We start from the raw sequence: 12997 nt of genomic DNA on the forward strand, positions 1-12997 counted from the left end.
ATAACGCCACCGCTTTCCACGAAATATATCCCTCTTCGCAGATGCTCATTTACATGTGCGTGCATATATCCACATCCCTATACACTCACAAGTATTACATATATATATTTATGTATATGTATACGTATATGTATGGATATGTATATATGTCAGGGGGCCTCCATGCATATGGTTGTCGTACTCTTTCCAAGGACCTCGTTACAAAGCTCAGGAAGGGGAAGGGGAGCTTTCGGCTTCGTCTTGCGGTTGGGAGTTTGCTTTTCATTTTCTCGTATTTATTCACTTTGAAATCTCGGAAGTCGCTTCACCCCCAAAATCTCTCGCGCCTCGAGGTCGGAATCTCTGACGCTAACAGACAGGAACGTCCACAGAGGGGGGTGACTGAAAACAGACCGTCCCCGCTAGCACGGAAAACAGCTCTCCTCTTTCTCCTGTTGTGTTGCGTTCTCGGCTCTCTTCCCCTGACTCTTCACGTCGATCTCTTCCTCTGAGTTTTCCCTGTTCTTTGTCTCTCTCTCTCGCCTCTCTCTTGCTCCTGGCACTTCACTCGGTCTGTGTCTTGCAGTCGCGCGCCTGTCTGCAACCGAAGGCGATCTTCTCCTCTTCGTGTTCGCGCGTTCTTTCCTTTCTCTGCGCTTGTCTGCCGCTTCACAGGAGTTTCTTGAACTCCGACATTTCGTGTTTGATCCAGGGCAATTTCTCGACTAGCGCCTCGAACTCGACTTCGCTCAGCAGCAACACAGGCTTGTTTCCGCAGCATATCGCCAGCGTTGCCTCGCGTCGCCGCCCCGTGCCGTTCACGCGGTTGAAGACGAAGGCGCGCCTCTTCAGGGGTCCGAACTGCAACGGCCGCAAAAAGAAAAAGAGACGTGAGACAGCCATGCAGGCGGGCTGAGAGGAGACTAGGCGCAGCGGTCTCACACACAGCGGAGGCCGCGAAGAAAAACGAGAGAAAAAGCTACAGAGGGAAGAGAGAGGACGCGATATATATCAAGTAGAAAGCAGAGTTTTAATCAAAAACGAGACAAGCAGAACCCAGGTGAGGAAAGGTCGATTCAAGATGGCATACACGAAAAATCTCTGAGGCGTGTCGACGTCGGTTTCTCTGCCGGAAACACAGAGGCTGGGAAACCGACCGTCAGGGGCTCTTCGGACGCCGAGCCTCGCCTCTCTCTTCAGATGCAATGTGTTCCCGTCTCGCACCTTCTGGTGTTCTACATCCTTGTCATTTCGCTCTTCGCTGACTGCATGGGCACGAACATGTGCTTCGCGGAAAAATCCGTCTTTGCCTCCTCATGCGGCAATACCGCGGTGGTTGCCTTTCTTCGCGAAGCCGAACCCCCGCCGTTCATCTCCGCGTCAAATCTCAAACGTGAAACAGAGCTCGCTATGCACACCAGCGTCTCGACTGCGTCTCACTTTCAAGCACCAGATGCATCCACGAGTTCACTGCCTGCTCCGAGTACGCGTAGCGAATCATCTAACCTGAACCCATCTGACTCTCTGCACACGAGGCGTTGTTTCGATTTGCCACCGAAAAAGACGTTCCTTAAATCGACAGAAAACGACATTTTACGACCTTTTCCCTTCTCTTGCGAGAAACTTCGATCGACGCTCTCACCTTTGAGTGCTCGTCTCCGACGGGGATGCGCGATCGCGGCGGCCAGCCCTCATAGACGCTCCAGGCTCTGCCGCGCGCTCGCGTCGCCTCTTTGGAAGCAACTTTAAAGTTTTCCAGAGCGTTGCGCAGGCTCGGCGGTTCGCGAACTCGACGCATGCACGCGAACTGTCTGTACAGACTGTCGTCTTGGTCAAAGAAGACGGACGATGAAAACGCACCCGAGGATACCTCCGCGGAAGTCCCCTCCCCACACGCAGCGGTTTCTTGCGTACAACGGAGGGCGGAAACGGAGGAGAGAGAAGATGAATTCACAGGACAACTCGAGGGAGAAGAAAGTGGAGGTGTCGATACACCGGAGGCTCTGTCCCCTTGGCGTGTCTGTGTCTTGGGCACGGGAGTCTCGGCAGGAAGAATGCCATTTGCATCCTCTGGAGAAGCAACAGGCTTAGCAGCGTTTCGCGTGGCGGCCGGAAAACGCGCTGTCTGCTGGGCAAGGCTGCAGGCACTCTCCGGAACTGCGGAAACGTCGCGACAACCATCCCCTAAATCTCCACTGTCATCCGCATGTGGTTCTGTCGCGTCTCCCTGACCCTTCCCTTCTCGAGTAACGGCACGTGGGGCAATCCGCGTGCGCGCTCTCGCTGGAACAGCGCCGCCTGGCAGCGCAGCGTGGTCCTCTTCCCTTTCTGCGTCTTCCTGCGCGTCTTCTTCGTTACTCTCAGCCGCTTTCTTCTGCTGGGCAGAGGCGCGGAAAGAGGAAGAGGTGCCGAGAGTCCATCCGTCTTCCGCCTTCGCGGGCGTTCCGCCTGCGTCAGATCCGCGACTGGAGTTGCGTCCTGCGAGGGCCGTTTTCCCGCCCGTTGTCGACGTGTTTTCTTCGTTCGCGGACGACGCGAAGCAGCGACACGGACGCCGCGCCTGCTCTCGCCCAGAATCTGAAGCGACGGCTGAGACGGCCGAGGCGCCGGGAAAAAAAGAGACAGAGCGGAACGGAGAAACAAAGCAAGAGGAAGACGAAAAAGACGCACAAGAAGTGGACGACGCGCAGCGATGTGGCGCGCGAAAAGAAGGGGAGGATACACAAGCAGACTCTGGAAAAAAAGCGAAACGAGGAGAAGAAAGAGGAGACGAGAGGAGACGAGACAAGCGAGACGCAGGAGTTGAACGACGGGACGCGAGACGGTTAGAGAAGGTCGCAGACGCGCGAGGCGAGGAACGAGGAAAGGAAGAACAGAGCGCACGCTCCACGGGCTCCGCCGATGCTGTGCGATCTCCAGCAAACGAGCAGGGCACATTTCCACGAGCGAACAGACAGGGGCCGTCTCCGTCCCGAAATGCCACGCCGTTCGCGGCGTGGCGCCGGGGACACCCCAAAGACACCGTGCGCAGCATCGCGTCGGCAGAACACAGCTTGCAAAGGTCCCCTCGCAGTGGAAAGAGAAACAAACAGAAGGGACGGGGAAAAGGAGGAAGAAGGGAAGGAAGAGAAAGAAGAGAGAGAGGTCGCTGTGAAGGAACAGAGGGGAAGAGACAGAGGAAAAACGGGCGCAAGGGTGATCAGGAAGGAAGCACGGGCACGTCCTAGGAGGCAAAAACGGCGGGAAGGAAGAAACGCTGGGCTTTCGTTTCTTCTCAAACACCCGTTCAGGGCTTTTCTGACACAAACATATACATGCATATGCTTTGGGAGCTTCTAGCAACAGATGCGTTTACATATATATATATATATATAATGTACGTCTAGGTCGGTTTTAAGCATATGCAGGTCAACAGACGTGTAACTGTTTCGCTTCGTCGAGATGGTGAGAGGATTCGCAGCGGCCTTGGCAGCGAAACATGTGCCTGGAGATTTTCCCCATCTTGTTTCAGCTGTCTCACCTTTTCTCCCCCCCCCTTTTCCTTGTACAACGTAAAAAAGAAAGTCCTCCCGACCCTGTCGGCGAGAACGAAGCGCGACTCTGCCTCTACCGCTACAGAAAAGCCTGCTGTTCTTCGCTAAGAGTGTATGAGAGGCGCCGAGGAAATCCAAACGCCGTTGGGGATGCCCTACACACTTCTTCTCACTCCCGTGTGTCTGCTTCCTGGGCAGGAGGAAAGGGAAGCGTGTGGAGGTAAGGCAAAACACGAGACGTTTAAGAGAGAGAGTGGGTGTATGTACACACCTAGGAAGACAGAGACAGCACAGGCGTGGCTGGCTGCCAATCACGAAGCTGAACGCAGTGCAGTCGCGGAAGTCGAGAGACACAGTGAAAAGGTTGAAAGGCCCTCGCGAAGAGGATGAAGGGCAGGAGTGACACAGGAAGGAAACGGAGGCCGAGGGTGATCAGTGTAGACAGATGGTGAGATTTCTCTGTGTCCTTTCTTTCCTTTTCTGGCGATAGTCCAGAGAAGGCCCACGGAGATTCTTTCCGGTTGCAGGGATTTTTTGTCTTCGCCCGCTACCGCGCGCAAATGTCGCCCACGCTGACACGCGCTTTTCACGCGCTTTTCCCAGCCACGGGGGCTGCAAAAAAGCTGCATGCGCTTCGCTGTGTTGTCCCACTCTTCGCGAAACGCACGCTTTTCCTGCCTCGATTTCTTCCGCCTCTGTAAACTTTCCATCGCAGGCAAGAGCCTTTGTCATTTTCCCTTCCCTCTTTTCCTTCATGGGAGTGTTACCTTTCCTCCGCAAGGGATTGGGTCTCCGTTGAGTCTCCAAGCGTCTGGTCCCGCGCAGATCTCGCATTTGGAGTCGCCCCTCTGTCTCAGGATCCTCCGGCCGTCTCCGTCTCCTCGTTTTCTTTCCTCGTCCTCTATTTTATTCTTTCTTCGTCTCCTTTGCAGTCCTCAGATCTCCCACGGACTCGTCATCCCCATTCAGCACGGCTTCTCTCTCCAGCGGATCTCTCTTTTTCGTGCTTTTCCGCGGCGCAGCTTCGCGCTGTACATGCACTCGACGTTTCGCGTCCGGCACGCCGCGCATTTCGCGCATATCCGGTGTATGTACACCCGGCGAGAGTCGACGCCTCAGCCGTCGTTGGCCGGATTCCCCGTTTTCCTTTCTGCCTTTCAGTTTCGCGCGCGCAGTCGCGTCCGGAGGCCCTGTTCTGTCCCGGAGACCGCGGAAAGGCCCCTTCGATAGTCGTGAATTGTGATTTCTCGCTTTTCCAGTTATTCCCACAGAGAGCGGCACAGAACTACGCGGAAAGCGGTCTCGGCATGTTTGGTGCCCAGGCGCCCTAGGTTCTCGCCGTGGCCACCCGTCGTTTTCTGCAGACCCCAGGTCGGCACCCGCTTCTCGGCCCCGTCTCGCCGTCCTCGCGTTTCCCCCTCTTCTTTCCTTCTTTTTCGGCGCTGAAAGAGGAAGTGAAAACGCCCTCGTCGACCAAGCTCTCTGCTTTTCTCCGGGCGGTTCCGTTTTTTGGCTCTGCCCTGGGGAACAGACGCCCTGAAGTCTCTTCCCTCTCCCGCAGCGGACTGTTCCAGAGCACAGGCAGACAGATTCTCGTCGTTTTCTCCGTCCCTCGCTCGTGTTTCCGCTTTCGCTGTCGTGAAAATGCCGCCCAAGAAGAAGGACGCCAAGGCCGAACGCGGCATGCAGAAAGCCGCGGAGAGGGAGAAGCAGAAAATCGTCGAAGACAAAACGTTCGGCTTGAAGAATAAAAACAAAAGCAAGGCCGTGCAAAAGTAAGGCCGATTTCCACTTCGTTTCTGCATCTCTTTCCCCGTCCTACCGTTTTCCTCGCATGTTCTTTTCGCCTGGTGGCAAGTTCGGCTCCGCTTCTGTCTCGCTGATTTTTCGCTTTTTTGGCTGCTCGCTGATTTTTCCCTTTTTTGGCTGCTCGCTGCTTAGCGACCTCGCACGTCATGCGTCGTTGTCCCGTCCGCCTCCCTTCCTGTCTCGCGTCCTTCGTCGCGTTTCTCTCTTCAGTCTTGTGTCTTGTCCCTGCGTGCCTCTTTGTCTCCCTCTCTCGCCTTTTTCGTCTCGCGCGTGCGTGCGCCCCCGACGTTCCCGTTCTGCTGTCTCTCTTGGTTCGTTTTCGCTTCCTGTCTCTTGCTCTCGGTGACCTGCACGTCTCTTTTTCTTCCGTCCCGCGTAGGAATGCATGCGCGCACACATGTATGCGTCGATATCTCGGTCTAGAGAGATAGGCACGCACCGCCGTGTGTGTCTATCTTTTATATACACATTTTTGTGGTTTCGTTTTTTGCCTGCTTCGTGGTGGTCTGCGCTTTGACCGTCACCTTTTCCTTTTCGTGTTTCCGGTGTAGGTACATCAAGGGCGTGCAGCAGCAAGTGAAGGGGCCGTTGAAAGGCGGCGAGCAAGCGCTCGTGGCGAAGAAGAAGGAGGAGCAGGAAATGAAGAAGCGAACGGCTCAGCAGCAAGCGCTGTTGGCTTCGCTGTTCAAAGGGACAGAGAACGTCAAGAAAATCGCTGAAGACTCGTGCACGGTGAGTCGCGTGTGTCCCCGTCGAAGGCACACAGCTCCCTGCGCGCGTCCTTCAAGGAAAAACAGAACGACGTCAACTTCACTGTCGCCGTCTCTCTCTTCCGGCGAGTCTTCTCCGGCCGTGGCGTTCCCTGGACGGTCGATCCGAGCGTCTTTCGGACCCCGAGGAAGGAGCAACACAACGACGCGTGGAAACGCGCAAGACGTCTGTGGAGCCTCGGCTGTTTCTTGACGTGCTGCTGTTTCTCTTTTTGTGCCGAAAGCGAAACACGCGAGAAGAGGAGCGAAAGACAACGAAAAAGACCTATACACAAGTGGCAGTGCGAATCTTCTTCCCGTTTTCTTTTCAGGTGGGAACGTACGACCCGAAGGCTAGCAAGGAGGGACAGAAAATCAGTCTGTACACCGACCAGAGACAGCAGAGTGAGTTTTTCGGATATCTTCGGCTTTCTGGTAAACCGCTTGCATGCATGCACATTTTTCTGAGACAGGACAGCTAAGAACTGCGTTTATACATGCGGATATGCACATGCACGGATGGTGCTGACATGCGTATATCCATCGGTCTGTGCTTTTGTGTATTTCTCTTCATATGTGTATGCATATATTCGTATATCTATTCATATATATATATCTGTATCGATTGTTGAGTGGTGCACTTCCACAGGATACGTTAACCCACTGCCCAAGAAAAAAATGGGGGGGGGGGGGGGGGGCGAGGTGGTGTTGAGCGTTTACGGGAATATTTTGTCGGGAGGCCAAGGGCACGCCAATATCCCTGCTGGATGCAGTAGCCTGTAAGCGGCGGGTGTCTCCCTGTCTCGAGAGCCATCGGTGCTTTCTGTTTCTGGCGATGCTTGTCGCAGAACTGGAAACCATGGACGACTGGGACCAGGAGAAACTGGAGCAAGTCATCAAGACGAAACATACGCGAGGCAACGAACAGAACGCGACGGAAATCATCTGCAAGCACTTCTTGGACGCTGTCGAAAAGAAACAATACGGATGGTTTTGGACGTGTCCGAATGGTGGCGACGCATGCAGATACCGCCACTGTCTTCCCCCGGGTAAGCACGGAAAATGCATCGTCTGCAAATAGGCAATCATGCCATATATATATATATATATGTGTGTGTATAGGTGTAAATAGGGGTATATGTGTCAATGCTGTGTGAGTGTCCGTCCGGGAGTCAAATTTGTGTCTTTTCTTTCGGATATCTCGACTGGCTCAGATGACGTTTTGTGTCGTTTTCAAGCCCAGTGCAGCCGCGTTCTCTCTTTTCTCTCTGTCTCTCCTTCCTCTCTGTCTCTCCTTCCTCTCTGTCTCTTCTTCTTTCTCTCCGTTTTCTCTTCTCTCCCGCGTTGGCTGCGTTGTTTGGGCTTTGCGACGTCTCGACGCATCGAGCGTGGGACCTCGCGTCTGTGCACGAGTGTTTTTCGTCTCGTCTCGCTCTTTTGCGTGGTTCAGGCTACGTCCTGAAGCGTGACCAGCCGGTCCAGGAGGCGGACGATGAGGAGCCGATCGAAGTCATTGTCGAGAGAGAAGTAAGCGGCGGGCGAGACAGGCGACGCGAATCGCAGAAATCCTGCTGCGCGCCAGACCTGCACAGAGGAAGAGAATTGGGTAAAGAGAGAGGAAATCGCGGAGCGCCACGGGCCACATTCTGTGGCGTCCACGTGCGCTTGTCATCCCCCGTTTTCGCGCGTCCTTGGTTTCCCATGGTCTGTAGTGCTTTGCTCCCGTCCGCGTCCTCTCCGGAGGTGCTGTCTTTTGTCTCTTTCTCCTGTTCACTCCCTCCTCTGCACTGCCGTCCCCGCATGCGGGTTTGTGGCGCGCAGCGAGCGGCTCTGCCCGCCGGCGGAACTCCCGTGACGCTCGAGACGTTCACCGCGTGGAAGCAGAAGAAGGAGCAAGAGCGCATCGCCGCCGTGGAGGAGCAGAGACAGGCCGAGGCGAAGAAGGGCGGGAATCGCGGGCTGCACGTGCTGACGGGGCGCGACTTGTTCCAGTACGACCCGTCCCTGTTCGTCGACGACGAAGGCGCTGCGGGCGAGGCGGACTACGAGGAAGACGAAGCTGCGTGGGAAGCAGTCATCAACCAGAACCAAGAAACAATCGATCGAGCAAACCGCGAGGCGCAGGATGGCCAAGACGCCGAAGAGTGTAAGGGTCCATGTGGGAGAAGACAGAGGAACACCCGCGGAAGAAAGAAACGGTGTGCGGGGTGGTAGACACGCAGCGGGGGTTTGACGAGGCATGCGGGGTCCCCAGAGCGCGCTTCCGTCTCGAGTGTGTGGGAGGTACGACACGAGCGAGGTAAAGGGGGGGATCTTTGCAGTCTGCCGGAGACTCTCTAGGGAAGAAGAAAGTCTCGCTGGCGAGACGCAGGCTCTCATTGCTTCTCGCCTGTGGCGACTGTTTCGGTTGTTTCAGCGGACGGCGAGAGCGAGAAGAGAGAGGCGACGACTGGCGATGACAGTCCCGGACCGCGAACAATCAAAGAAGACCTCTTTCTGCAGGAAGACGACTTGCCTGTAAGTCTCGATTTTTGAATGTTCCGTTGCGTTTTCCGAGGCGGTGCCTCTGGAGGTGCGATCGAGACATGGCGGACACAGGCGGAAGGCCGCTTTTTTTCGCCGCTGCTGCACATTCTCCCTGTACCTATTAGCAGTAGCAAGACTCAAAAACCATGCGAGCGCGGACGAGCAACCTAGGAAAACAAAGACAGAGAACGAGTTTTTTTCGGGGTATGTTGATAGCGTGCTCCGAAGCTCCGAACGCGAGGTAGGCGTGGCTTCGCTGCGTAGGGATGGCGAGGAGAGGTGGGGTGTATGTACACCGCGGAGAAAACGCTGGTGAGTGTCCGGAGATTTTGGCCCGGCGATGTCAAAACGGGAGGCGGGGTCGCCAGAGGATGGGTAAACTGCAGGGTGGCAGTCAGCTGGCTTTTTGCTTTTCTGGTATCTAAGATGTGGTTTCGTTCGTTAACCAGTTGGTGTTCAGAGAAAAGGTCGGTTTGCTGTCTTTGCTGTCTTGTTTCTTCAGGACGACCTCGACGCGCTGGACGACTAAGCCTCCGTGCGTGCGCGACTCTGTCTCCATATCATGTGTCTCTCCTGTTCGGTTCCCTTTCTGCCTTTGGTCTTCTTCGCTTTTTTCTCTAGCGCTGCTTCCTTCTCGTCGGGGGTGGGCTTTCAAGACAGCGTCTTCTGTGTCTCGGCAGTTAACTGCCTATTTGCCTATATATCCCCGATGTCTCTCGCGTTCCGTTGCTCCTCTGTAGCGACGCGTGCCCCAGATATACGACCTCCATGTGTGCCACGCTTTTGTCGTCTGGGTGCGTCCGCACACACCACTCGCCACTTTGTTCTCATTCGGCACGCTAGCTGGTCGCGGCCTGGCGGCCCGCTGAGCTCCAGAATGCCGCGACTCCGTTCGCACTCTCTCCGCTGTACGACCCGCCGAGGCGAGGTGCCGGGAAAGGCTGATCTGCTGTCTTTCCACAGATGTGGCGAATCCAAGAAACGGAGGAACTCCTTGACTCTGGCCGAATAGAGGGGGGCGGGCGCGGCGCAGTGCCGAGTCGACGGCTTCGAATGGTGCGCATGCAGTGCCTGTGGTCGTTTTCCCGCCTCTGCATTCGCTTTCGGCATGCAGCGAGGGGACTCCGCCTGTTTACAGAAAGAAGCGTGTGGTTCGTGTCGGGGCGTTTTCTCCCGATGTTGGCGTGCGGAAGGACACGCACGAGAGATGGCGGTGCGCGGGGTCGGACGGATCGAGGGTTTCGGATGGGCGCTACGAATTTGCACGTCAAACGGCGTCGTTTCGCGACCTCAGGCGTGCCCGACAGCAACGCAAACATGAATGGCTACGAGGCGAAAATCGCAGTCGGCGACGGACGCTCGGGTTCTGTTGCTCTTTTCTTGTCCCTTTCTGCTTTCTCTCCATGCTGGAGCTCTTGGCATTCTTTGCTTTTCTTTGCGTCCGTGTGATTGGGGCTGAGATTCGGTCCAGGATTCGCCCGTCGCTGTCCCTGTGTTCTTTCCTTTCATGATCGGTCTGTCATCAACCTTGAAATGTTCCTGGCTTCGACTGTCCTTTTCTTTCTCGAAAAGCGAGAACTCCCAACACTGCTCGAGTCCCCCTCGCGGCGAGCGCCTTCACTCCAACGCCACTGTGACTTACCCTCGCTTCAAAAGAGGGGTGACGTCTCTTCCCGCTCTGCAAGATTCTGTATCGTTTCCAAGCAAGGTGTTTTCCAGTCTCGCACGAGTGTTTCCAGTCATCGGAATGCGAGGTTTCTAGGCTTTCTAGAACTGAGTTACGTGGACGAGGCTGACAGAAGCGGGTGCTTTTACGGTTTTTCGAGGATTATTAGCCATGCTAGACCGCCAAAAGCCTCCAACGCCGAATGCCACGTTTTTACTACTCAGGAAGAGGTCATCCCACTGGAAGGTAACGGTCGTCGCTCTGAGCTGAGACACAAAAAGGTCGAGTTTCTTCGTCTCCCGTCCACGTCTCCCTCTCTTATTCGTGCGCCACTCCTGTCAAAAACGCGCCCCATTCCAGGCGCCATGTAGCAGGCGCAGAGGGAGAGATATTTCTCCTGCGGTGCGGCGCTGCTGTCGAGAGAAACCGAGCCGACTAACTGGAACTGAAGTGAAAATGGTGCGATGGCTATCGGAAACACGATGCATTTGCCGACGGGAGAGAGCACCCTTTCCCGCTTATTTTGAACACACGCGCGGCGGAGTAGGCCAGGAGGAGCACACAGGGAAGCGACGAGTGTCGGGGCAGTATAGCCGTTGCCCCGACTCACTGGAAAGGGGAAAGCCGCCCCGCCGTAGGTCCCACTCTGCAAGGGGAAAGCAGACGGCGATATTTCGAATTGAGCTAGTGTCCCGCAGCGATGCTCTCAGGCCATGGCGGAGCACCCCCTCCCTCCCCCTCAAAAATGCGAGGCGACCGGGTGCTCTCGAGCGAAACCAGTCTCCTTGCCTCCCAGCCGTCCTTCTATGCGTACGTGATCCACCCCAACCCGTCCATTTCTCAGATCAAACAAACGCGCACATTCCTGGAGCTCACTCGCGATTGACGGCGAGGAGAATCCGCACGGACACACAATCATCTCTGCCTGGAGTGCTTTTTCCGGTTTCTCAAAAGAGTGCAAGCCTAGAGACATCGGCGTTCCGGCGGACAGGAGAAAGAGGGGAGGCAACAAACATGGACCGCTCGCTGTCGAGAGGAGCGCCTGGAAGGTTTGCTATGTCAGCAGTGGCTTCGCGCGTTTCCACAGACGAGGACGTAGCCAGGTTTTTGTCTGGCGATCCCTGGCTTGTGGTTTTGATTTTTCCGGTGTGTGTCAAGAGGCAGAGGAACCAGATGTGCGTTCAACAGCTCCAGAACACTCCCGCAACTTCCTTGCCGTGAAACGTCCACGAACTCGCTCTGTGCTGCGCAGTCTCTCTGTTGAGAGTTCCCTCCCGTTCCCTCTTGTTGGTACGGTCGCTTCGCGGCGACTCTCTCCCTCTTTTTTGTGCCGCGATACCACATCTTTTCCGCAGCAAAGCCCGACACTGACTTGTGCACGTCCGCCGCCACGCGATTCGTTCGCCGGTCGCTATCGAGACAGCGGTAACTCGACGGCTCTTTCGAGACGCTCGAACGAGCGCGAACGCTTTTTGTCCTCTTCGCAAAGAGATGTGCGCGCATCACGCGCAAGCACGGCGCGCGTTTTCTCAGAGCGGCCGGGAGTTTCCGGGCCTTTTTCACCCCCACTCGCGCCACGCTGCCGCACAGAGCCCCGGCGCTCTCGCGCCCCGTGTGTAAGAAAGGACGGAGCCTTTTGCGAACCGAGTGCTCCGCGAACCAGGGAAGTCTGCCACGTGTTTTCCACGTTTTGCAAAGGTTCGTCTTCTTTTCTACGTTTATTTCGGCTCACCTCTCGAGAAAAGCTGGGCCACTCTGCCGGCAAAAGAGCCATCCAGCTGCAGATCTTTCCAGACCCCCGCGCGCGCGCGGTCCGTCTCAACTCTCCGTGTGTCTTGTCCTAGCACGGAAATCTTCTCCGCGAGTGCGCGCTTTTCAGGACACACGCCGGCGTTTCGTGGCCTCAAAAGACGCTTCTGCTTCTGGACGCCTCCGTGGAAAACCTTCGCCGTAAAAACCTTGAATCGCCGACGCGCGTGTCAAACCGTCATTTTTCTTGCATCCCCCTGCGATGAAACCGGCGCCGTCTCGACTCTAGCCTGCCGCCAGCGCCGCCGTGCCACGTATTTCGCAGGATTTCCTTTCGTATGTTTTCAGTCCTGCTGTCTTCTGGACGTCTTCTGCCTCTCATACTCGTGCCACGTTTCGTTGGAAGATCGTCCTGTTCTTTTTTCGGGGGCAGTCGAAACTCCCGCGGTGCCGTACAAACGCCCGTGCGCGGCGGTGACTCTGGCCGCCGAGAGAGCGTCCACGCCTACACCGCATACACGTCTCGCGTGCGAAAGTAGATTTTAGGAAGGGCCGAAAGGTTGGTTGGCGAGATCAACGGATTCAGTTTATACAGGCGAAAAGCCTTTTCGGACATCTAGACCCCTGTGTTTGTGCGCGGATCTAAACGGCCGCGTGTCTGTCAACGGTTTACGCCGCTAGGACAGCGCTCTTGTATTTTTGTGCTCGTGGTTTTCGGGAAGAGAGGCGAAAGCGTGGTTCAACCGCAGAAAACAAAGGAAGTAAAACAAAGGATCCCCTCGCGTGAGTCATCCGAGGCAACTGCATCCGTCCCGTGAAATTCGCGCGTATCGACACTACTGAGCTGCGCGCTTGGTTCCCGTTTGGGAGAGGCTGCAAAGTCAAGGACGTCCCGAACCGCGGTCCTTTCCTGGTTCTTGAGACGTGTGTGTTGGATGTTCAACGAAAAGGAGGGCGCGACGGGCCGAAGGTTCATCCACAGAGCC

General features: G+C 55.9%; 2 protein-coding genes across 2 annotated transcripts; one reads left to right on the top strand and one right to left on the bottom strand.

The window, feature by feature from the left end:
- Positions 1–648: 648 nt before the first annotated feature.
- Positions 649–1777, bottom strand: NCLIV_050740 (conserved hypothetical protein; the record flags this gene model as incomplete). The annotated part of the gene is made up of 2 exons (XM_003884627.1): positions 649–840; positions 1622–1777. 2 exons carry the CDS (start codon positions 1775–1777, stop codon positions 649–651), a joined length of 348 nt encoding a protein of 115 aa, XP_003884676.1.
- A 3379-nt stretch (positions 1778–5156) lies between these two features.
- Positions 5157–9125, top strand: NCLIV_050750 (conserved hypothetical protein; the record flags this gene model as incomplete). Its single annotated transcript, XM_003884628.1, has 8 exons — positions 5157–5287; positions 5873–6053; positions 6403–6475; positions 6919–7119; positions 7521–7597; positions 7892–8216; positions 8487–8587; positions 9099–9125. 8 exons carry the CDS (start codon positions 5157–5159, stop codon positions 9123–9125), a joined length of 1116 nt encoding a protein of 371 aa, XP_003884677.1.
- Positions 9126–12997: the final 3872 nt, after the last annotated feature.

This window comes from Neospora caninum, chromosome X (genome assembly GCF_000208865.1).
Source record: "Neospora caninum Liverpool complete genome, chromosome X".
NCBI classification, from domain to species: domain Eukaryota; phylum Apicomplexa; class Conoidasida; order Eucoccidiorida; family Sarcocystidae; genus Neospora; species Neospora caninum.